This window comes from Parasteatoda tepidariorum, chromosome 6, assembly GCF_043381705.1.
Source record: "Parasteatoda tepidariorum isolate YZ-2023 chromosome 6, CAS_Ptep_4.0, whole genome shotgun sequence".
In the NCBI taxonomy this organism is placed as follows: domain Eukaryota; kingdom Metazoa; phylum Arthropoda; class Arachnida; order Araneae; family Theridiidae; genus Parasteatoda; species Parasteatoda tepidariorum.
In genome coordinates this window covers 10254160-10279085 of record NC_092209.1, presented here as the reverse complement: position 1 = coordinate 10279085, position 24926 = coordinate 10254160, and the positions used below count along the sequence as shown (strand labels likewise).

Below are 24926 nucleotides of genomic sequence, written 5' to 3'. Positions count from 1 at the left end.
CAGACCTGCCAACTTTTAATCCCTTCCATTATCATTTTTCCCAGTGGTATTAAAATGGAATTAAAACTTCAATTTTAAGCAAACAAATACGTTGTATATGAGCAAACGTAAGTTGACAACCATGATAGTAACGCATAGTAATATATAAGCTTAATTTTTGTAAGAATAGTGGTGATCAAAATCATTTAAAAATTAAATTTATAAAAGAAAAAATAGTATATATTTACTACCACTTTAAATATGAAAATAAAATCTCCCGCAAAATCCGGGAGAGTTGGCAGGTATGTGTATGTGTAGTGGTTTAAAAGAAAATAAGACAAACCAATTATATTCATAAACTAAACACATTTTCAGACATATATTTGCTACCACTTTCTTAGTTTTACTAGATTTCAAAATAAATGGCTCTTTCGTTCTGATTTATCTTCATAGTGGTCAGATCAGACTGCTTAAGAAGCTGTGTGGAGGCTCTCAATTTTAGGAGGCATTGTGTCTCTCTTAATTCAACAGAAGTTTTTTCGTAAATGTTTTAAGTGGTAGAAAATTTTGAACTTCATAGCAGTGATTAAAGTGACACTTAAGTCAGTTCTGAATTTGCGGGAAGCCATTGTTCTTTTATAATTTTTCTTAACTTTATTTTATTTCTGCTTGTAGATTATTATTTATACTCATAAATTTATTAAGGATTCTGGGCAATTTTTTTAAAAATTTTGAATGATATTTTTGTGTGTATGCATTGGAATTGTTTTTACAAACAGTTTAAATTTTTTGTTTAATGCTGTTAAACCAAATAGTTTATGGCATAGCATTTAAACTTTTAACATATCTAATAAAAAACAACATGAAAATTATCTTACATCAAAATTATTAGAATGGAAACATAGTATATACAAAAGAAAATAAAAAAAATATCAGTATTTTATTAATAATATTATTTATTTAATTTTTGGTGAATCTTGTATTAAAAAAAAATTTTACGTCGAGTACACGGATCAAGCACATTAGTTCAAAATAGCTGAAATTTAAAAACATAATTATTGACACTAGTATCTGACTACATTTGACTTTTCTTTGTTCCCACTTCCCACACATATTAATCAGATAGAAAAATATAGACATATTTTTCAGCTTTTAGTTGTCCTTATATTTATTTCTAAGTTCTATAGGGTATGGGGCGAAATCTCATCAGGTTCTGCAGAAAAAGATTTTTTTTCAAATGTATTATTTTTTTTAACCTTGTAAATAGTAGAGATATCTAAAATGATTCTAAGTTTTTTTTTTGGAACATTGTAAATAGAGATATCTGAAATGATTTTAAGATTTCGTTTTAGAAATGTTTTAATTAGTTGAGATAGCTAAAATTATTCTTAGATTCGTTTGGAACGTATAATTGTATACATAATGATTCAGTAATGATTCTACTATATATATAATGATTCCACAATTTATAATGATTCTAATACTTTTTTTGAAACGTTGTGAATGATAGAGATAGATAAAATGGTACTTAGATTTTGAAATGTTGTAAATAATAAAGATCTTTAAAATAATGTTAAGATTTTTTTCTACTTTATACAGTTTTAGTGCCCTAGTGTTTGATATGTAAAGTATTTAATAAATATTTGCTGTCTAATAACTATAAGGTGAAATCTCGCATATGATGAAATGAGAAATTTCATTAGTGTATGAGGAATTTTTTTTTATTTGAATCATTGCAAATAGATATACCAGCAGGGCCGGCTTATGCGTGTCGCGGCCCCTAGGCAATGCTCGTCTCGCCCCCCCCCCTACCGTCTTCTAACTTCCTAATATATTTTTTCGCTAACACAACACTTTATTCATAATTACGCTGTTTTTTACTACATAGGTATATTATCACATTATTCAATAAAAATATTGAATCAAACGAAAAGAATATAAGTAATTTATATATGCATTTTAAAAAATCATACAATAAGCTTAAATATTAACTCTTCTAACTTTTTTTGCTACAAAATCGTTCAAGACATCCTGAAAGTTAACCTTTTCCAATACATCATTTTCAATTGCCATTATGGCCAATGAATTTAAACGGTTTTGAGACATAGTTGAACGAAGATAGTTTTTAATTAATAATAAAAATAATTAAAAACTGTCTAATAATAATAATAAAACGGCACTTCACATTTGTCAAGTCCTGTATTAGGTAATAAAATATGTAAAAAATAATAAAACTTACGTATAGTAATTTTAACTTCAGTTTACACTACACGGATTTTTACTCGTCGTTTCACCGATTTTCTCGAAGCCCGAAGCACTTCTGCAGTCTTTATAAATAAATATCCAATACTTAGCTCTAAATTCGTAAGTTTTGAAACACAAACTGTAAAACTATCTTTTCATTCACAGCCGTAAAACTCGCAAACAAATTGCACGACGTGAAAATTCAACGATTACATTAAAAATGTTGTCTATGACACAATACAACGTATGTATTTAGCGGATCGGGGAATTCCCCAGTCATGCGACGAAAGAACCAGTACTGTCAACCTTATTTTTACATACTCTTTGATAGCTTGGCCATAGAATATACATATCTATAGTAGGTACCAGAACAGTAAGTGTGCATTCACAACATAGAATTTTGCGCGTTTTTTAAGCGTGTTGTGCTAAAAAAGCTGCTCTTGCTGTATAGTCATCTGATTAGTCGGCGTTAAAATTACCGCGATAAAATTGCTTGCGATTATATTACTGCGTGATATATGAGCTAACTACCATATTATTAATATCTAATTTGGAATGCGTTCAGAAATGTACTAAAATAGCGTCGATGTAATGTACAGAGAATGACAATCGTCATTGAAATTTCGAATTAAATTTTTACTGTTTGAGAAACATTGTCAATTTTTTTCTCTGTAGCACAGGGCCCCTGAACGTGGGTGTTGGGCGGGGCCGCTAGGCAGTTGCCTACAGTGCCTAATGGATAAAACGGCCCTGCATACCTGAAATGATTCTAAGATTTCTTTTAGAAAAGTTGCACCTATTAGAGATATTTAAAATTATTCTAAGCTATTTATTTATTTATTTATTTGGAAACGTATAATTATATATATAATGATTCAATAATGATTCTACTTTAGGTAATGATTCTACTATATATATAATGATTATACTATTTATAAAGATTCTAAGATTTGTTTTGAAACGCTGTAAATAGTAAATATATTTCAAATGATTCCAATATTTTTTAAACGTGAACCGTAGAGATATCTAAAATGATACTAAGATTTTATTTTTGAAATTTTGCAAATAATAGAGATATCCAAAATGATTTTAAGAATTTTCTTTCGACTCAATACAGTTTTAGTGTCCTAGTGTTTGATATTTAAAGTACTTGTATAAATATTCGCTGCCTAATGACTATGAGGTGAAATCTCGTGTAAAGTGAGAGAGGAAAAATTATTAGGATATGTGGAAAATGTAGAAAATTTATTTTCAGCACTAGTGCCATTTTAAGAAAAATTACTTATGTTAGATAAATGTAAATAAATTCTTATAATTTTTTTTTATATTCCTTAATTTAGACATGTTTTCTTCGCTAGTCCTTGCAAATCCGTTAACTAGTAATCATGAGACAAAATCACATTTCAAATAGCTAAAATCCGAGTTTAACTTTTTTTTAAAAGTTCCTCCTTGTTGCTGGGTGACAGTCTGATATAATTACACTGCTGGCCACTGTAAATGCAACACTCTGAAGGAAGCATGCAAATAACATGAAATTTGCAACATGCATTAGCGGAGGTGAGATATGCAAATGATTAGAATTTCAGCGCATACGCTCATTACGCGCGCCTGTGGCGCCACTTCAAAGTGCTATTTAAGGTTCGGAGATTTCGACGATATCAAGTTCGGCATTTGTGTTTTTCTTGAGTTTTTTTCAAAAACGATTAATTATGCCTCGTAGAAAACAGCGATCATATTTTCATCAAGTATCCGAGTTCGACAGAGGAAGGATAGTGGCCTACCGAGATTGTGGATTATCCTTCAGGGAAAGCAGTTGTCGTGTTGGAAGAAACCAAACAACTGTAATGCGGATCTGTGATCGTTGGATGCAGGACGGACCGACGCGTTCGATTGAATCCACCTGAGCGCACCACTTCACGTGATGACAGGCGAATCGTGCGCATGGCAGTGACTGATCGCTCAGTCACATCACAAACCATAGCACAGCACATTCAGTCTGTAACGCATCATCCAGTGTCTGCGCGTACCATTCAAAGCAGTTTACGGCAGAGTGGTCTGTCCGCAAGATGTCCATTGCTTCGTCTACCCTTGACACAGAATCTTAGACGCTTCCGCCGCCAATGGTGCGATGAAAAAAGGATGTGGACGACAGAATGGAATGAAATTCTCTTACTGGCGAGTCACGCTTCTGTCTGCAACACCACGATGGTCGCATTCGAGTCTGGAGACACCGTGGAGAGAGGATACTGAACAGCTGCGTTATGCACCCCCACACTGGTCCTGCACCGGGTCTTATGGTATGGCGCGGTATTGGATATTACTCTCGCACTTTTCTAGTACTCATTGCCGGTACTTAAAACAGCCAGCGCTACATCTCCGTTATGCTGGAGGCAGTTCTCCTTTCTTACCTTCAGAGAGCTTGCCCACAGTCATATTTCAACAGGATAATGCGCGACCACACGTGACACGCATTGTCCAAGGGTTCTTCGTCAATCGCCAGATTGAATTGCTTTACTGGCCAGCTCGCTCTCCGGATTTTTCGCCGATAGAAAGCATGTGGTCCATGATTGCTCAACGATTGACTCAGATTACATCACCAGCTGCCACACCAGAACACATCCAAAGTCTCTTTGAATCAATGATGAGGCGTGTGGCAGCGGTGAACTCCAAAAATGGCGGCTACTCAGGCTACTGATTTTGGCAGTAACCACACTTCACAGAAATCTGTAAATGTAATCATTTGATACTTGGTCAACATGTTATCTACAAAATAAATTTTGTTGTGATATCTCTTGTCTTTCTTGGTGTTGCAATTCGGATGGCCAGCAGTGTAGAAAACAGTTTAACGTTGTAAGAGAACGAAATTTATTTTAATGAATGCTTTCCAAAACAACGGGCATGTTTCGTTTCCCTTGTAAGTACCGAAATCAGTATAGCCATACTTACATGTGATAAATACTAAAAAAGTACGAAGAAGAAGTTCAGAAATAGTTTGAACTCTGGAAGAACACCTCCCTTCCATCTGAAACTTCTCTTTCAGGTAAGACCATATGATTGATAGAGGCACGTAAAACTGAAGAGCATACGTCAGGAAGACGGCAACGGCAAATGTGAGTCGAATTAATTCACTCAATCTGCAGAATAAATATTTTGCTCATTTATAATGTAGGTAGACATTGCAAATTATGATTATTGTTAAACAATTAACATAATAGAGAAAGTAACATAATAAACATCTGCAAGGCGTAACGGTTTCTTCTGGAAGAGATCGCCTGTTTGGCAGGGTGCTGGACTCTCGTTCGTGAGAACGGGACTTCGAATCCTGCCTTCATGTTCCCATAACAAATTATACATCTGGGGGTACTGACTTCGAGATTGATCGTTCTCTAATTCAGTTCAAAATTACAAGTGGATGAATGAATGGAAGAATGAATAGGTCCACTTTATAAACGGTGTGACGAGTGGGTGTTGTAGAAGCCAAATTTTTGGCCGTAGGTTTCGCCACTGGAAAAGAAGAACAATCACATTTCTTGCCTTAATGGCTTACGACGGTAGCAGCAACAACAACGCGTCCCTCTAAATCTCATACAAATGGAAATTCTTAGCGCAAACATTTTCCGACCTATCGCTATGTTGCTTATAGAAAGAAAGGTTAGCGCTAATGTTAACGTAAGATAGCTCTATGCAATTTCTGGCTGTTTTTCGTGCCGTTTTTTCAGTGATTAATGTTGCTTTAATAACTGTTGAGGATTTATAACATATATTCATGACTGTTAAGTTCAGTTTTATCTATCTTTAGTCAGTATTCTTTAGGTTAATTAGGATAATACATGAATATATGACTATGAAGGAAAACTACAGCTCAAAGAAAAAAAGGTTTTTCTTATTTATAATTTTTTAATATTTTAAAAGCTACCAACAGTGTACTGTTTAGTTCATAAAAATATACAGAGATAAAGAAGAAAAATGCATTAATTTTAACATTTTTTACCTTGGTGAGAAAAGCTCGTGAATTTCTTTTATAATTTTTAAATATTTATTTTGTTTGTTCCCCTTAAAATTTAAAAGAAATTTTACAATCAGAGAGTAAATAAAGTTTAAAATTAAAGTTTTGCTACAAGTTTAAAGCACTCAAACTTCTTCTTTCTTTTCATTATTATTATTATTATTATTTCTTGATGCGCTTCGGAAACTTTCTTTAACGGCTTCATACAAATAGGACATAAGTTATCATTAAATATTTTTACTAATGTAATATTATCAACAAAAAATAAATAAATAAAAATGAAAGAAAGAAAAGAAAAAAGAAGGATAGAAAAGTAACTATTATCACTGTTTTTTCATGCTTCAAAAATGCAACATTAACTTTTTTAAAAATTAGAAAATATATCGCGGGTTATGAGGATCAACGTGATTGCATGATTCAAGCACGATTAGGTCTGCGGGGGTTGATACAGAACAATGGTTTCAATTATCAAGGGAAGATAAAGGGTATTCATAAGTACCGAAAATAGCAATGGTTGGAAATGTCAACGCAAGCTGCCTGAAGTATTTCGCGCAATGAGTTGGTAGTTTGTATGATTCTAAAACGGTACTTATAATCGTAATTATTGTTTCCCAATTAAATACAACTCCATTTACAGTCAAAAATTGCATTTTAATAGACCTAGAAGCAGTTGTTTTATCATAATTTTATGATTTGGCATTGGCGAGTTCAGTGAGTTATTTGCCAAGTCAATAAATTGCTAATAGATTTAAAGAATTTTAATGCATATTTCGTTTAAAATTATCAAAAGAATATAGACTACTACATTTTCAGGTAGTACAAGACATTCAGAAATGGTCGGGAACACAGAGATAAAAAGTGTGAGATTAACTGCTGAAATCACACTAAGCTGCAGGCAAAACATTTTCTGCGATGAGAAATAAGACTACACTTATGAATTTCACTAATAAAAGTGCCACGTATAGATAGATGCTGATGTGTCAGTATTTTGTTTGCAGAAATAACGATTAACGGTAGGGCGGTGGGCTTATGTCCAAGAGGTAGTGAATAAGATCCTCTTGGGCAGAAAACTCCCCGTGTAGTAAATGTGAACAGACGAACGGTAAATCAGTCTGAAGGCCTCCATGTTCCTATAACAAATCATACCACTGACTGAAGGTACTGAATTGGAGATTAATCGTTCTCTGACTCAGTTTAAAATTACGTTCTGTCGATGGATGTATGAATGCGTCCGCCCTATAACCGAACTGTGTCGAATGTGAGACTGAAGTCGTATTCTTGGCCATATATGGCGTCACTGAAGAGCAAGAAACGCACCCTCTGCCTTAAATTCACTTAGCTTCACAAGGCAAGATTGCTGGTATTGGTGTGGTATTAAAAACAACAACATTTTACAAATGAGCAATAAAACCGTTTAAACCATACTAGTCTCATTAATTTTGGGACAAACCCTGTATACGTTTCTTTTTTTATATATAATATTTCTGCTATTCTAATTTCATAATTTGAGAGTATAAACGGCACTCGCATTTTAGACAAAATACACTCTATAACAAAAAAATCGACGAGCCAAGAAGCAATCAACCGATTGCTTTGAAATTTCGTATGCATGAATGTTTTGAACAGATATGGCTGGAATGATGCCGACTGAGGGCGTATAGTCTTTAGCGACGAATCCCGCTTCCAACTGTGTCCTGACGATCATCGAAGACGTGTTTGGAGACGCACAGGGCAAAGGGGGGGATCCTGCCCTCATTATTACACGCCACACCGGCCCTCAACAAGGCATTATGGTCTGGGGTGCCATTTCTTTTGACAGCCGGACCCCTTTAGTCGTCATTAGAGGTACACTTACTGCACAGCGGTACGTCGACGACATCCTAAGAACCTAAGACCTGTTTTGCTACCGTTCCTTTAGCAGCGCCCTGGGCTGGTTTTTCAGCGGGACAATGCCAGACCACATACGGCACGTGTTGCTATGAACTGTCTGAAAGCTTGTAAAACTCTTCCTTGGTCTGCCAGATCACCAGATCTCTCTCCCATCGAGCATGTCTGGGATACGATGGAAAGGCGATTGCATCTGCCACGGAATGTTGATAACCTCGTTCGAAAATTGGATTGAATTTGGCAGGAAATACCGCAAGAGACCATCCGGGAGCTTTTTCGGTCTATGCCACACCGTGTGGCAGCTTGTATCTAGGCTAGAGGCGGGTCAGCACCTTGTTGAACTTGTTACTGTAACTCTGCAATAAATTATTCAATTGTTCTGAAATTTTAATCATTTACTACAGTGTACATTGTCTTCCTATCCACCAATTTTCGTTTCAATCCTTCTTGGTGCGTCGATTTTTTTGTTATAGAGTATAGTTTGAAAATCTGTTAAGGCAAATAAATTAATAATTCAAAAATAGTAAGATATCTGACACTTTTTGATGAAAACGAATTCTTAAAGAAACCCTTAATTCAAATTGGAGATTAAATCTTAAAATATTTTAAAAATTTGTTGTACATCTTACTACTAAACTTATAAAGAGAGCGATTTCATTGATTAGTTTATCAATTTAACTCTTTAGCCCTTTAAGACCAGATGAAATTCGAAAGCACTTACTTTTCTTAAATAGCAAAAGTTATTTTGATAAACTAATTTTGATAATCTTATTTTGATAATCTGAGACATTAACGATAATCCATGCATAGTAAAATACGCGAATAAATTTAAAATCAAATTTAATGTTTGTGATGAGTGTTTTAAATATGAAACTGATCTCTAAGAAATGAAAATTTTACTTAATTTAAACTTGTTTTGATATGAATATATTATCAAAATACATGTGATGGGTTAATATCTAAACTTCACGATCATGCAGGCTGGAGCTTAAAGAGATAATATTGGAATTTAAAAATTAAGCTAATTTAAAAACTAGAAAAATATTCAAAAGTTTTCTTTATTCGCTTCCCTATCAAAAGCACACATTTTAATCATTTAACAACATTCATTTTAACTCCATTGCCTGTACTTTTAAATCTCGCAAATGTTTACAAGGACTTCTCCCTTGATACCGACTCAAAAAGTAAAATTTAGAAGTTATTTAATCTTAGAGACCCACAGATTGAATACTACTGATAGAAAATGTTGATACGTACGGAACTGATGGCAGATTGAATGTTATACTTGCTTTCACATAATTTCCATACTTTAAATATCCGTAAAAGCCGACTGCAGTATACAGACAAATCACAATTACCATGCCTGTAGTGAGGACACCGCTTAAACCACCGAAATCCTCGGGTGTTTTCATAGCATTCTGAAGAGGAAGAACCTAAAAAATTTACAAAATAAAGACATGCGTATTTAAAATGTTGGTACAAGTCCATATCAGTAAGTTGCATAAAAAATAACAGCATTGAACTATTTTAGTCCGTTGCAAGTTAAGAGAAGACCATTGTGGTATAGAATTTTAGTAATTGGTATAGAATTGCTGTCATTGATTACGATATATATCAAAAAAATATTAAAAAAAAGGATATAGTTTCGCAGTCTCACTGGAATTCTAGACTTGGCGACAGATTTCGATACATAAGGAGGACATTCGTTCTTGAAAAAGAAACAATCGTACGACGTTGCAAGTTCTTTTTATTTGATTGGATCACTAAAATGAAGCATCTTATGCTGACGTGCTCTTAACAAATCAAATGCGAGATAAAGAATTTTTACTTTTGTTTCGTTGTAGAAGAAAATCGTCTGCAAGAACAATTATTATTCTTTCATCAGTTTCTTTAAATGCGAACAGAAGAGCAGCGATGGCTCAGGGGATAGAGCTTTCGCCTTCCAATGCTGCGAACCGGGTTCGAATCCCAGTCGATACGAATTCCGCATCCGGCTTCCACCGATCACAGTGCTGAGGTTATATATCCTCAGTGGTAGACAGATCATGAGTTAGAGTCCCCTTGCCGTCAGGCTAACCGTGGGAGGTTTTCGTGGTCTTCCTTTCCATGTAACGCAAATGCGGATTAGCTCCATCAAAAAGTCCTCCACCAAGGCAAATTTCTCCCTTTATTCGATCCATGAGTTCCTTTCTGCCTACTGGATTTGGTTCAAAATTACAAGGCTACGGAGTTGAACATTAGTAGTCGTAAACCATAAAATTGGGTCGGCTGTTCATAGCAGCATTCAGAGGAAGTTTTAATGATATGCTCCAGTCAGTCTCCTTTTACAAGTGGCCTGATATCTGGCTCTTGATGTCACAAAATAAACGAAAAACCTGATTTTTGATTCCGATTGTCTTAACTTGCTTTGAGGCTGACATTATCAGGCGAAGACAACTCCGATTCAGACTGTAGCTCAAGCTCGTGNCCTAACATGCGAACGTGCCAGAAATTAAAAATAAATATTTTAAGTATAATTGCAGTCTTCCTAACTTCTCCTTCGTCCTCCTTCTAATTTCTACCTATGCATATTTTATGTAAGAAAATTTTCTAAAAAAGTTTCAAATATCATCATGTTTTCCAAAATTCAAGATAAAAAACGGTGTTCTTGTTTCGAAATTATTATCTAAAAATATCTCCGACGCAGACCAAATCATTATTTCTTTTTCTACAATTTAATGATTTAAAGTTTATTAGAATACTGTTAGAAATATTATAAATTCCCCTTCTAAATAATTCAATTACAAAAATTGCGTATTAAAAATTTCAATTAATTATTTCTTTTAAGAAAGGAAGCTGAATTTGAAAAGAGAAGAAAAGAAAAAAAAAACTTTTTTTTTAATGGTAGAAAAAAGCTAATATACCTGCCCCCAAATTTGTGAAAAAAATAACATTTTTCTCATTTTCCTTAAAATTTTGTATGCTCAAATGTTTTTTTCTAAAGTATTCAAATATTTTAATAAGGTTTTTCTCCCAACTTTCTCTCTTTAAAGTGACCACCTTATTAAAAAAAATTAATTCTGCTTTTTTCAATTCATTTCTAGTTCAGTAATATGCTCAGCATTTAATAACAGATTTTATCCATCTCATTACTTAAACTATAAGAAAACTCCAATTTTACCAAAAGGGAAAAAATGTTCAGCAGAAAAAAAAACTTATGGAGCGTTGAATAATTAAAAAAGAAGTTTTTTTTTTCCATTCATGTCGACGGAAGATCATTCCATTCCTCCTCCACGGGAGCTGAAAAAAATAAACATTCGAAAAAGTTTTTTTTTGCGTATATTAATTAAAAGTAAAGACATCCCAAAGGAATTAAAACCCTCAAAAGTTTTTGCTTAATACGAAGTACGCCTCAATAATTAATTCTATAGGAGGAAGCCTTAATAAACGCCCTTTCAAGGCAAGGCAAGCTGTATTAATCGTATAAAAAATAATTGGTACGCAAGAAGAAATGAACTGGTAGCAATTATAAGTACTACATATATAGAAGAGCGGGATGATTGACTAAAATTTGCAGTTTTTTTTCCTTCTCAGAAATACAGATAAATTGTTTGATATTTCGGAGAAAACAAATTTAGAAATTAATTTCTCTTTAGAAAAGAATGTTTGAAGTTATTTAAATGAAACTAATTTAGAAAACTTCGCCATTGATTTTTTCTAATACTTTACGTATAGTATTTTCTAAAGTAATCTAGTAATATTTTACTGTCACTGTATGATAAAAGAAAATGCACTAGTTAAAGGTCTGCAATTTATATTAGTATTTCTGATTTCTTTTATGCAAAGGTTACCACTAAGATACACGAATGAGGTGCTCAGGTTCGAATCCCAGCGATGGCTGTTCGATATGAATTCTGCATCCGGCTTTCCCTGACCACAGTGCTGACGTAAAATATCTTCAGTGGTAAACTTTTCATGGGTGAGAGTCCCCTTACCGTCAATACAACCGTGCGAGATTTTCGTGGTTTTTCTCTCCATGTAACGCAAATGTGTGTTAGTTCCATCAAAACGTCCTCCACGAAGGGTAAATTTCTCCCAATATTTGACCTTTCTCTTCAAGATAGAGTTCAAAATTACAAGGCTACGGAGTCGATATTAATATAATTTAATATTTAAAGTATGTGTTCTACACAAAAAATTTTAAAATTGACGTATACGTTGTGAAATCATTAGCAATCAAAATTTTTGGTATCTATATATGGCACTTTTATCAAAACATTTTCGCTGTTATATAGCAAGTAAATAATAAACTTTTTGATAAAAAGTTTTGAAAAGTTTTCTTTAATTAATTAATTCTTTAATTAATTTCTTTAATTAATTAATTAAATTAATTCTGTTAAAATTATTTTTGCGTACTAACTGAAAATATGATCACATTTTTTAAATTAAAAGAAGAATGAGCCAAATTCTACGTAATTTACGTAACTTAAGATTAGTTATGCATATTTATTGGTAGGTAAAAGGCAAAAAGTACATTTAATATGATTTTGACGTGGAGCAAAAAAGGGAAATTTGAAAGGGATGTCCAAATATTTTTTATAAAATCAATACATTAAAATATGTTCTATTGGACATAGTTTCCAAATTTTATATTTTAAGGAAGGAAGTGTTTTTGAAGTTTGAAAAACTTAAAAAAAATTTTGGTTACTTAGGTACTATTAAAAACTATGGTAAAGCTAAAAACTTTAGTGAAAATTGGTAACAAGTTACAGCATAACGCAGTATAATGAATATAATGAAAGAAAAATATTCAAAAATATTCGCAATTTACTTTTTAAATAAGGAAAAAGCCATCCATATAATTCAATGTGGATAAATATAGAGAGTTTTTTCTCTGATTAAAGAGGACCCTTCATTCATTTTATTGAATAATGGTCACAATTTATTAGTTGATGGTGAGTTGAAATTTTGTCTGAAATATTACAGTTTTCAGAGAACTAATTTTTAACTTAAATTCACATAAAGTCGGAAGTAAAGAAATATTTCGTACAAATATTTAAATGCCTTTCTCCTCCTTTAAATCTGCGGGGCCAATGGAATCTACAACGTCAATGCAACGAAATACAGCTGAATATTTTGTTAAAAATTAATTTCTTCACTTTAGCTAAGGTTATTTGCTGAAATAATTATGTTACGTCGAGGGTTATATCATTTTTATATCCAATAATCAAACATTTAGCCTTAAATAAACGATTTCTTACCTCATACAAACTGCTCGAGACGAAAAGGAAATAAACACAACAAAATCCAAGTTGTGTAAACATAAGCATTATATTTACAGCATACCTGAAAAATTAATGTCAAAAATGTTATGTAAAATCATAAATACTTTAAAGTTAAAAAATTCTTGTTATCACTTCAATAGAATAATCTTTATACATTAACAAAAAAAATTGGATGTCGTGAATTATGCGCAAAATAAAAAACGGATCATTTTTATAACTTTTGATCTAGTAGTCGGAATGCAGAAAAAGTGACATTAACATGAAGGAAACCTAACTTTCGACAGTTTTCCAGACTCAACTATTGGGATTACATTGGCAAAAATGCAGCTATCTCTTACCCATAATCTGACGGTCAAAATCTGAATCCACCAAACAAAGAAAAAAGTGCGTTTATTAAGCGAAAGTGCAGGGTATTCAGAGGTAGACTGACTGACTTCTTAATATAAGTTCTCGATGACAAAGAGTTTAGAATTAAAAAAAAAAACTGCTTGTTTATTATGGAAACCTTTAAAAACATTTGTACAGAATGCTTGCAATTTAGTTTTGAGGAGATGGCGATAAAATATATACTAACGTTAACATAACGTGTTTTATATAGTAGTAAATAAGTATTTAATATTTATAGTGGTAGATACTTTACAAAAGAATGCTCAATAAAATATGCAAAACTTAATAATCTGATACCATTCTCTCCGTTTACGTTTGCATTTTAGTACAAAAACGGATCGTTTGGTCATGAAGTTTTAGTTAATGGCTTACTGACTTTAGTTACTAATTTCTAAAACTTTTGCATAAAATTAAAGAGTTTTCACAATAAACATACCGTTTGTCCTATACCTCTGTCATCCTTTTTTTCGGAGATTTTTAATTTAAGTTATCACAATGTATGAGTTTAAACTGCCCTACTATGAATAATGACAATTTTAGAACCAGAAATTTAATAACTAAAGTAAAATTGATAAAAGTATTCAGTTTTTTAATTTGAACACAGTACATTGCTTAAAGCGAATTAGAATTTTAATACAATTTTCACGACAAAAATTATATACACTTTTTAAAAAAACTAAATAGTGTTATCAAATTTGTGTTAAAAAAGTCAAAGTTAAGCGTTTTTTTCTAACATATGAATACAAAATGTAATATCTGCAATTTGAAATCCGTATATGTTGTTGGTATCACAATTAAATTGCTAAACTTTGTTTTACTTTTAAAAAAATTTATAAAATTTTTGTCAATTTTGCAACCTATCTTTAATTCTTGCAAAAAATGTATCGAAACTAGTATATGTTTTGCAAATGCGTTACAATGCAATATAATAATAATGCGTTAAAACGTTCAGATATGGTTTCCGATGTCCAAGAGAGCAAGTTAATTTTAAAATGTAATCAGCTAACTTAGTATAGAAGTAAAAGAGTTCTCTTTTTTTTTTAAATACACAAAGTAGAAAATGTAATACAATGAAAATATATAATTAACATGTTTTACCATACCACTTTTAAATTAAAAATTTTATTTATTATATTTAATAAAAAACTTAAATATCGTTATCTTGTGTGTCACTAAAGAGTAATTCAAGTGAGTGTCTAGATTTGCGGCACTTATTGTGAAAGAAACAGGGCTCGAAAAGCCTCCCGTCCTCGGCGGTCAAAAATTCCCCGCGGACGGCCATTTTCCCGGTAATGTTCGTGATACATTTTCAGTTTTTGTTATCTTTCTAGAGTCTAGCGCCTCACTTCAAAAATGACCCTCTAATCTAGAAATACTGCGTATGGTGGAATTGATGTTTTCTCTGTCTGGGAGTACTGTAGCGGTGGAAAGCGGCTTTTCAGCAATGAACTTCCAAAAAAAAAAAAACACAATACGTACTGGTCTTAAACAAGAAGCGTTAAACGCAATTATGAACATCTACCTAAATGCAAATCCCCTTTCAGATTTCTGAGCAGAAACCTCTGTAAATCACTGGCTTGATTGTGGAACTGGCAAACGTCATATTTGATTCATTTAAAAAAATGCAGTACCCTCGAATAAATTGACATTCCAGATAACTTGACTTTAGTAATTTCATAAAATAAATATTTCATAAAATAAATATTAGGTTACTGTTAGTAACCTAGTATTTCTCTTATTACTGTGTAATGTAATCATAGTATTTGTAATTCTAGTAACAATCCTAATTCATTGTGCAATTTATATAAATATGTGTAATAAATAGGAGAAAATTATGTTTTTATTTATTTAAAAGATACGTGTTAGTTTCAAATGAGTGCGGGTACATTGTTGAACATGCCGTCCTCGGGGACGGGTAAAATTTCTGAGTTTTTTCGAGCCCTGGAAGGAAAAATAGTTGAGATTTAGGGGTTCCTAATGAGACTGGCGCTGCAAACACCGAGTAAATCTTTTTGAGTGGTTGTTCATTAAAGTATCATTCGTGATTTTTACTTACCATTGCTCCTAAATAATTCAAAGGCTTATGTGATGCGCCATTTTTTTTACAGCTTAGTCTGTTAAAAAGTTATCGAAAATCCGCCAATTTTAGTTTACATGTCTCTACAAGTGTTGGCAGATTAGGGGTTTCTCCCCCTAAATTTAGGGGGATTTTTTTTATCTTCAGTGGATATTTTAGGGTAATTTGTTTTAGGGTATTTGTGAATTTTACTAGTTTCATTTTGGTTACGTTCTAACATCAAATTTTATAACTGAATGTGTGAGATGGTAATACGAAAATCAATGTGTTAAACCAAAACAAAAATATTAAGCTTTAATTTTAGAACGTAACCCCTTTGTTGAATGTAAATGTAGTAAGTTATTACTTCGCTCGATTCTCGACTAAGTTTACTTACCTCGACTCTTGTTTCAGCTTTATTAAGTATTCCGTTTTCAAATGCAGCTGTGGAGAGATGTTTCTCCATCTATATATATATTTCTCTTACACGGCAGAAAAGCCTCATTACAACTCCCCGAATGGCAACGTTAGAAAATCGACCAATAATTGCTGCTAAAAATGTCACATGCCAAACAAGGCTCAACATATAGCGCTTTTAAAAACGGAAACAATAACCAGAGTGAGCATTATCAGGTTGTTCAATTCAGCTGCGGCAATCTCATACTATCAAACTAGGCAGAAGTGAGTTGTAGATCTCTATTTTAGTATTTTGTCGAAAGCGCTTCTCTGAAAGTACTTTGTACAACTAAATAAGATTCTTTTCACAACACTTAAATATTTACTTTATTTTCTTCACTTTTAGAGAAAACAGTCGGCAAAGAAATCTGTTAGGTTAAAAACATTTCGCTAAAAAAAGAACGAATTCTAAAAGAAATAAAAATAAACAACTTAAAAAATAAAAATGCTGTTGCCAGTCAGAGAATTTTTTGAAAGTTAACTTAGCAACATAAATCAAAATGACATAGAAGAGCAACTAGATCAAAATTATGATACCTGAGCGCTTGACGTAACAAATCCTTCAATTCTAAAAGTGTTGTATCACCAAATGCCCAAATTAACAATTGTGTTCTTAAAGAAATTCTATAAAAAGTTTTAAATAAACAACCTACTTCTACAACTGCTTCTTGAAGAACTTGGCTCATTGATTAAAAATATTGTTTTAATTTTACAGTACTAACTTTACTTCTACTTTCATTATTGCTATGACCCTCTTTCATTACATTTTACAACTTCATGCTAAATTTGAGGACTTTAAGTTGTTTTGTGGTTGAATACTGACATTTAGAAATGTGTACATAAAAAAAATAATATTTAGAGGTTAAGAGTTGCCTCAGAAAAATTTGAATTGTTGACATTGAACTTAACAATGGAAACAATCGTTTTTGTGAAAAATTGAATTGTATTGTTGACATCAAAACTAAAAATATTGTGTTTCAACTTAACAATACTACCTTAATTTATACTTTAGAATTGCCTCGGAGAAATTTGAATTGTTAGCAATGACTTAAACAAAAAGTTTTATTTTAACTGACAAATACTATATTATAATTTTAACTTTTTCTATGACTATACTCATTTTCTTACTCTTTTCTTTGTTTTTTATACATTTTATATTTTTGTGATAAAATAAAAAACTTATAGTTGTTCTGCTTCTGAACACTGATGAAAACACAAAATGATGGGCTTCATCAACAATCAAAAATATATACATTTATTTTACAAATTCCATATTATTAAGGTGGCGCCCTTCAGAGAATTAAAAATACAAAATTATCTTCATCAAAGCCGATGCTTTACATCCGGCGTTCAGTGGCAGACTACTATTTCATATTGTTTTACAACACATGGCTTTAGCCCTCTGGTGGGAAAGACTTTAAAACAAAACTTACAACAGTTACTTTTCTCAACAACTGAAATTTAGAATAGTGTGATTAAGAAAAATATGTGAACTGTTTGCAATTTCAAATTAATATTGAAATGTACAGGTTTAGAATTTTCTACAGTGAAAAGTTTTCGGAACTTCAGTGTTCAAAAAAGTATACAAAAGCTAGACGTTAAGAACGTATCCAATGAGCGAGCATTGGATTGCGAAACAATTCAAAATGAGCTGCGAAAGCAGTTCCGGGGGTTGGCGAGCGCCAGCGAGTAGGGGGCGAAGCTTCCTAGTATTAAATATTATTAAAGGCAAATTGAGAAATAAAATGTCCATAACAACAACTGATGCTATTTTGCGCGTTCCATATGAACTGTCAAAATTTTGTACCTACTTCTTCTAGGTCAAAAATGTTTAACAGCGAGAACATATACAAATCAGAAATTATTGACGAAAATATGTTAGATATTTTATCAGAAATTTAAGCATAATGTTAGAACTAAAATATTAAAAAGACTATATCGTTGATAATAAAATAGTTACGAAAAAATATGCGAGTCAAAAAGCATTGAATAAAATATCTTGAATACTTTAGTAGAAATTAAAGATAATGTAATGATTGAAATATAAAAAAGATTAATTTGTTCAATCAAACATTAAAAAGTATTAAAGCAATATTTTCTATACATTATTTAACTTCTGTGCAATTTTTTAATACTTATACATTAAGTTAAAAATTTTGGGTTTTTTTAAAAAAAAAAAAACTATTTAGGGGATCTTACAGCGCTATCTGGGGGTGAACGGTTATCGGCACCTGGCAACACTGGTCTCTACTGTTGTTAAAGATATTTTGTCGAATCCGGAGCAGTTTGCATGTACTCATATGTGGTGGTTATTTTAGCATCAGCCCCGCCAGGAGCTCTAACTAATTTCAGTTTACCAGAGATGCCAACTTGCTCCGGACAGAAAATAAATATTTCAAAGTGGTAGTTTATCAATTTTGATTTTTCGTTTAATAAATTCAATTTAGTAGATTTTTATCCACCACTATTTCTAAATAATTGGTTGACTTATATATTCTCCACTTTAGAGCTTCTATGACTTGCAATACCTTTTAAAAAGTAAGCAAAAATAGTCAAATATTTGTAAAATTTACTATGAAGTTATTTACCGTTTTTTAAATTAGTTTGGCGTGTCCGGAGCAGTTGGCATCTCTGGTTTACATGTCAGGGTTGAGAGGTTATATATACCAAGACGGAGAAAAGCAAAAACTGGTGCGAAAGGCATTTTTTTTTTCGAGAAACGTTTAATTTCTGTAATTACCGAATTTTATTTTCTTACAATTATAGCATATATATGAGACTGCTTAGTTCTTGAGAAAAAATAGATATTGATAAATAATTTGAATAAGAGAATAGTTTTAACTACTCCCGAAAATAAATTAAAACTGAAATGGTTTAACTACCAGCTTTTCCAATTTTACCATCACCACGAATAAAGACTGGTAGAAACTTAATTAATTTTTATTCATTTATTATTTAATCAGCTAAACGTAACTTCCACCAACATTACAAATTACTCATATTCAATGCAAAAACATTCTTTGCTTTCACTTTCAATACTTAACTGATAAAAATTATATCTCAATTTTTATTAAATATTGAATTTTATTATCGTTTTAATCTTAATTTCAAAGTATATTTTATACTTATTTCGAAGATTTATTTTCATGAGAAAGAAATGTTGAATTAATTTTTATATAAAATAGTTTTAGATTTTAAAAATGCAGAAAAGCTTATTATTTTTTACTTATTTATTCTAGTTTAATTTAATGCAAGGAATTATAGTCAGTATAGCCTTTTAAAAAAACTTCTGATCCCAGCAAAAGTTTTTATTCAGTCTTTCAAAAAAAAACTATTTTAAAAGAAGAAAAAAGAAATTAGCATGTTCCAGTATAACTTTTTCTTAATTTCGTTAAGCTATGTTATAAGTGTACCGAAATCAAGCTTATACATTCATTTAGTTCTATATAACTGAAAGAGGAATTAAATTTTATAAATTGATATAAAAAAAGTTTTTTGTTATAGTGAAATTATTTACTAAAAGAATAAAAGTGCTGAGAAAAGATATCAACATTACTTTTTATTTAATAAATAATAAAAATTGTGCAGTAGAATTTCTTTTCATTTTGCATATTTTTTTTTAATTATTTCTTTTGCTTCAGTGAAACAAAAACGTCAAGTTAATGATATTTACTGAAATTATGTGGCTAAATTAAATTACATCAACTGAAATTTCGAGTATAATCAGATAGATTGTGGTGATGATGATGATGGATAGATATATTTCAATAGATTAGAACTTTGGAAGTTTTGATTCGTTTTCGGTGATGCCGACTGCTTAACCTGAGATCTTATTCTTCTATTTTAAAAAGAAATTTCTTTAAAAATGTATAATCCATTTTACAGGGTTCCCGTGGGCCTTTAAAATTTTAAAGAGTGATAATAAAAATAAAACAAATGTCGATATTTTAATTTCTGTGTAACGAACACTAAAAAATGTTTTCCATCGAAAGTATATATGCATGAAAATTCGACATTCCTAATTCACTTAACGATAAAGAGTGTTATATTAAAATAAAAAATATATTATTATTATTATTATAGCATATTATTATTATAGCTTATTATAGCATTAACTTAAATTTCCTACCACTACTAAAATTTTTCAAGTACCGCTGTGACCCTGTTTTACTATTTTAGAACTCTTTTTTGCAAACATTAAACATAGTTTGCAGAAAAGAGAAGAGGAAAAACTAACAATAACTATACTTTAAAAATACTATATTGTAGAAAGAGGAATTAAAATTTATAAATTTAAAAATGAAAATAATTTCTAACTATAGCGAAATTCTTATTTACTTAAAGAATAATATCGAGAATAGGTATGGCATTAATGTATGTTTAAATATTTATGCATAGTTAAAAAAATTATAAATAAACTGCATTAGTATATAATTACGTAAAAAAGAAAATCCTTCAACTCTGGTATTTTTTTTTTTAAAAATGCAAAACTAAATTACATAATCTGAATTTTTGAACATTAGCAAGTTGACTTTAACGATGATAGATAAATATTTTTTTTTTTAATAGACTAGATTTATAAAAACACTGATTTGTTTTAATGCAATAAAATCAACTACTCAATATCTAAATGTAAACTATTTCTATCCTATCTGCCACCGATTTCAATTAAGTAATTGGGTTGCAATGGAGTATTATTTTAACTTAAAAGTATGTGGTATAAAATAATATTTCATATGAAATTAACCATTATTGATTTAACCGGTTAACGCCCAGCGTCATATATGTAGGACAGTTCCTTTTTTCAAAGACATTCATAGTGGTGGGAAACTTTTTTCAGTATTTTCATTTATCTGGGTGAATTAAAGGATTCTCAGATACCACAATGATTTAGTTATTTCTGATTAGATCTTGAATTCTTAGGAACAAGTACTTTTCGATCTATCAAAGACTTTTTGAACGCCTTAACAGTAGAAAAACCAATTAATTTCTATAATATATTATACCACTTTTTCCATAAAACTACTTTTTGTATCATTTCAATTCATAACTTCGGGACAAAACGGGTTAAGCCGGAGAAAAGCGTTTATTCGCTGTACATAAAATAAATACAAAAATTAAAAAGAAATTTGTAAATTTACTACCACTTAAAATATAAAAAGATGATGTACTAGAAAAAAATATGTATCAGTGGCACTTCTGGCTATCTATCAGACGATGTTTTTTCTAAAAGATTTAACTAGTAAATAATTTCAACTACCTCTTCTCCTCTATCCCTCCCTTCAACTTCCCTGTCTGTGCACCCGTGAAGTCCGAAAGGGGGGAGGCGAGGCAGGCAGGTGACCGAGATTACCTCTCTGTAAATACCTGTATAAATCTCATTCTATCCTCATTGTACTCATTATATTGTCTTTACCTATTTGCTTGCTTTTTAAATTTTGTACACCCCTCTGATTGGAGCTACGGCTTTGTACCATATCTATCATTTATAATAAGTTGGGGAACCCTGACGGGGCCGAAACTTAGATAAATAAGTCACAGTGGCATAATTAGTTCTGGCACTATCTTTATCATTCATGATTTTGAGGAGATGGGTTTGTACGCTGTGTGAAGTCTCGACACAGAACAGCCCGAGGAGGCAAAATTTTGATGGAAAAACTTATGAAAATAAGTTAGGATCCATTGTTCAAATTGGAGGAGCTAGCGGGATCACACATGCCATACAGCTCCCCCATACCTGTGAAAGCTGATCTCACACCTTCGACTCTTCTTTAGCCAGTAACAACAACTTGCGACAAAGCTCATGATTGCAGACACCGAAACTACTACGCTTTTTGTAAAAAAAATTGTAGGTATGATAGATAGAATTTTTGGTAATTTTGACAACCTCTTAAAAGCCTCACCACAAAGAAGCTGGAAAAAAGTGGCCTCGCATATGTACTCTTAAATCATTTATAAGAATTGATGTGGAAATAGGTTAAAACAAATAAATAATATTAAATTATAACATAAACTTGGCAACCACTAAATTAACAAAAAGCGTAGCACGTTGACAGCCCTGTACTGCTCCTCCTACATCAAGAAAAGTCTTTTATGAAGAAGAAAAGTCAAGTAATCCTGAGAGTCACGCTTCTTCACTTTTAACTCCCTCTTTTCATTTTCTTTTCTCTCAGATCCATATGCAAATTGCATCAAGATCTCGACATCATTATGGAGAGGCAGGGCTGCCAACTTTCTATTCTTTGTTGTAAAAAATTATTCTATAGGTAGCTAGGTATATGTTTTAATGCATTATTTTTTATTCATTTAAACTTAGTCTAAACACCACTACATATAAATGAGAAAAGTCACATGCAACGTCACTTCATTCTAGTTCCATCGTGGGGAGGCATTTGAAATATTGACAAAACTAACAAAAATTCTGAAAGTTTTGGTTTTTAAATGTATACCACTTTACTGTAAATTTCGCAAAAAGCGTAGTGGTTGGCAGGCCTGGAAAGGTAAAAGTCTCCTATTGGGGCCTAAAAGCCAACTACTAGACTGTGACTCTTTCAACTATGTTTAAAACAACCTTGTTTTTTTATTCACTACAAAGATAAAGTGTTGCAGCAATAGATAAAAAGTTATTTACCTCGCAATAGGAGCTAAAAACCGCAGGCTTGGTGGTCCAAAGCGGAATGCCTGTTCTGCAGTTGTGGAATAATCTAGAGATGTCGCTCCCAATCTAGAAATATTATCATAAAATTTACATTAAATCTATAAAAAACAGAAATGCATAACAACTCGATTTTTCGCATTTTAAAAATTATAATTTTGCGATTCAAAAAGTGAAACAATACGTAATTGAATAAAATGAAATTAGCTGACATATTTATTTGTTGCAAAAATAATTTTGTCTAATTTTAGTAATTTCAATAATTAACTTATTTAATTAAATCGAACTTATATAGGCTGTGCTTTTAACAGCAACATATTATTATAAGTAAGTTACCGGTCTGGTACTTATCAGGAAAATATAAAATACTGGTAATAAAAACATTCTATTTGTTTCTTTTTATTTAGAAGAAATAAAACTATTCGTAACTATAACTAGTTATCAATACGCTGAATGCCACGCTAATTTTACATGGCTTGCCCGTCTGGCCAAACAGTAAAACAAACTAACTTTGCAAATTTGATAGATTTTGTTAGTTTTTTAAAAGGTTTAGCGTCACATATCCATACCTCCCAACTTTTACGCATTTGGCGTAGAATTTTATTTCTATATTTAAAGTGGTAGTAAAATGAATGCTTTCTATATATTCCTTCCATTTATAAACTTTATTTAAAATCTTTTTGACCATCACTATTTTTGAAAAATTTAATCATATATATTGATATAAAATACTGTCGCGTCAGTCCACATAAGATGAATCCAAATGCAGCATATGTTTCAGCCTAGAATTGTAATTTAAATTCGAATTTACTATCACTGGAGACAACCAACCCCATACCTGCCAACTCTCCCGTATTTATTTTCATATTTAAAGTGGTAGTAAATATATAATATTTTTTCTTTTATAAATTTAATTTTTAAATGATTTTGATCACCACTATTCTTACAAAAATTAAGCCTATATATCAATATGCGCTACTATCATGGTTGTCAGCTAATGTTTCTTCAAACACAACGTATTTTTTTGCTTACAATTGAAATTTTAATTCCATTTTACTACCACTGGGAAAAATCGTAATGGAAGGGATCAAAAGTTGGCAGGTATGCATATGCAATTAAAATAATGAATACAAAATTACAATTTAAAATTCTGAAGCGATATTCAGCAATAACTTAATGCACTATTGCTAAAAAATCTTTTGAGGAAAAAATATCAAACGATATTTTATAACAGAGAAAAATTAAATAAGAATTTAAACAAAAAAACGTTTGTGATTGGAGTTGTAATGGCAATCGGAAGATAAAATGATTTCGCTTAAACTTTATCCCAATAAAATCAAAACCGAAAATTTTTGAACCAAATTTTTATTAATAAACCAAGAAATGTAGAAATCTTTTAATTGAATAATTTTTATCTAACAATCTGTTACGAATGTGTGCAAGAATATTATCAGGGGAAGCCAGCTCAGTAGAACACTTGGTGCAGTTGTTATTCAGAGTCATAAGTCACAGAATGTAATATATAAGTGAATAAGTCTCAGAATATAATAGACAAGTGTCAATAGTCACAGAATAAGTCCCAGAATGTATTATATAATCATTCCATATGAATCTTTTATACTAGGTTACCTAGCAAGTGTGTTGGAAATATCTCCTCGCTATGCAAGCACAGAAGAACACTTGGTGCAAGTGTTATTCTGAGTCATAAGTCACAGAATGTAATATATAATAAGTCCCAGAAGATAATATACAAGAGTTAATAGTCACAGAATAAGACACAGAATGTATTATATAATCATTCCCAATGAATCTTTTATACTAGGTTACCTACCAAATGTGTTGGAAATATCTCCTCGCTATGCAAGCACAGAAGAACACTTGGTGCAGGTGTTATTCTGAGTCATAAGTCACAGACTGTAATATATAAGTGAATAAGTCCCAGAATATAATAAATCAGTGTTAATAGTCACAGAATAAGGCCCAGAATGTATT

General features: G+C 31.4%; 1 protein-coding gene across 1 annotated transcript in view; it reads right to left on the bottom strand.

Moving 5' to 3' along the window:
• LOC107438172 (proton-coupled amino acid transporter-like protein CG1139) overlaps positions 1–24437 on the bottom strand; it is a 29058-nt gene extending 4621 nt beyond the window's left edge. Inside the window, exons 1-5 of the mRNA XM_071181634.1 lie at positions 24355–24437; positions 22911–23003; positions 13291–13441; positions 9374–9549; positions 5071–5357 (exon numbers count right to left, since the gene is read on the bottom strand). Coding sequence (XP_071037735.1) covers positions 5071–5357; positions 9374–9549; positions 13291–13441; positions 22911–23003; positions 24355–24437 — 790 coding nt within the window. The remainder of the gene's footprint in view (positions 1–5070; positions 5358–9373; positions 9550–13290; positions 13442–22910; positions 23004–24354) is intronic.
• Positions 24438–24926: the final 489 nt, after the last annotated feature.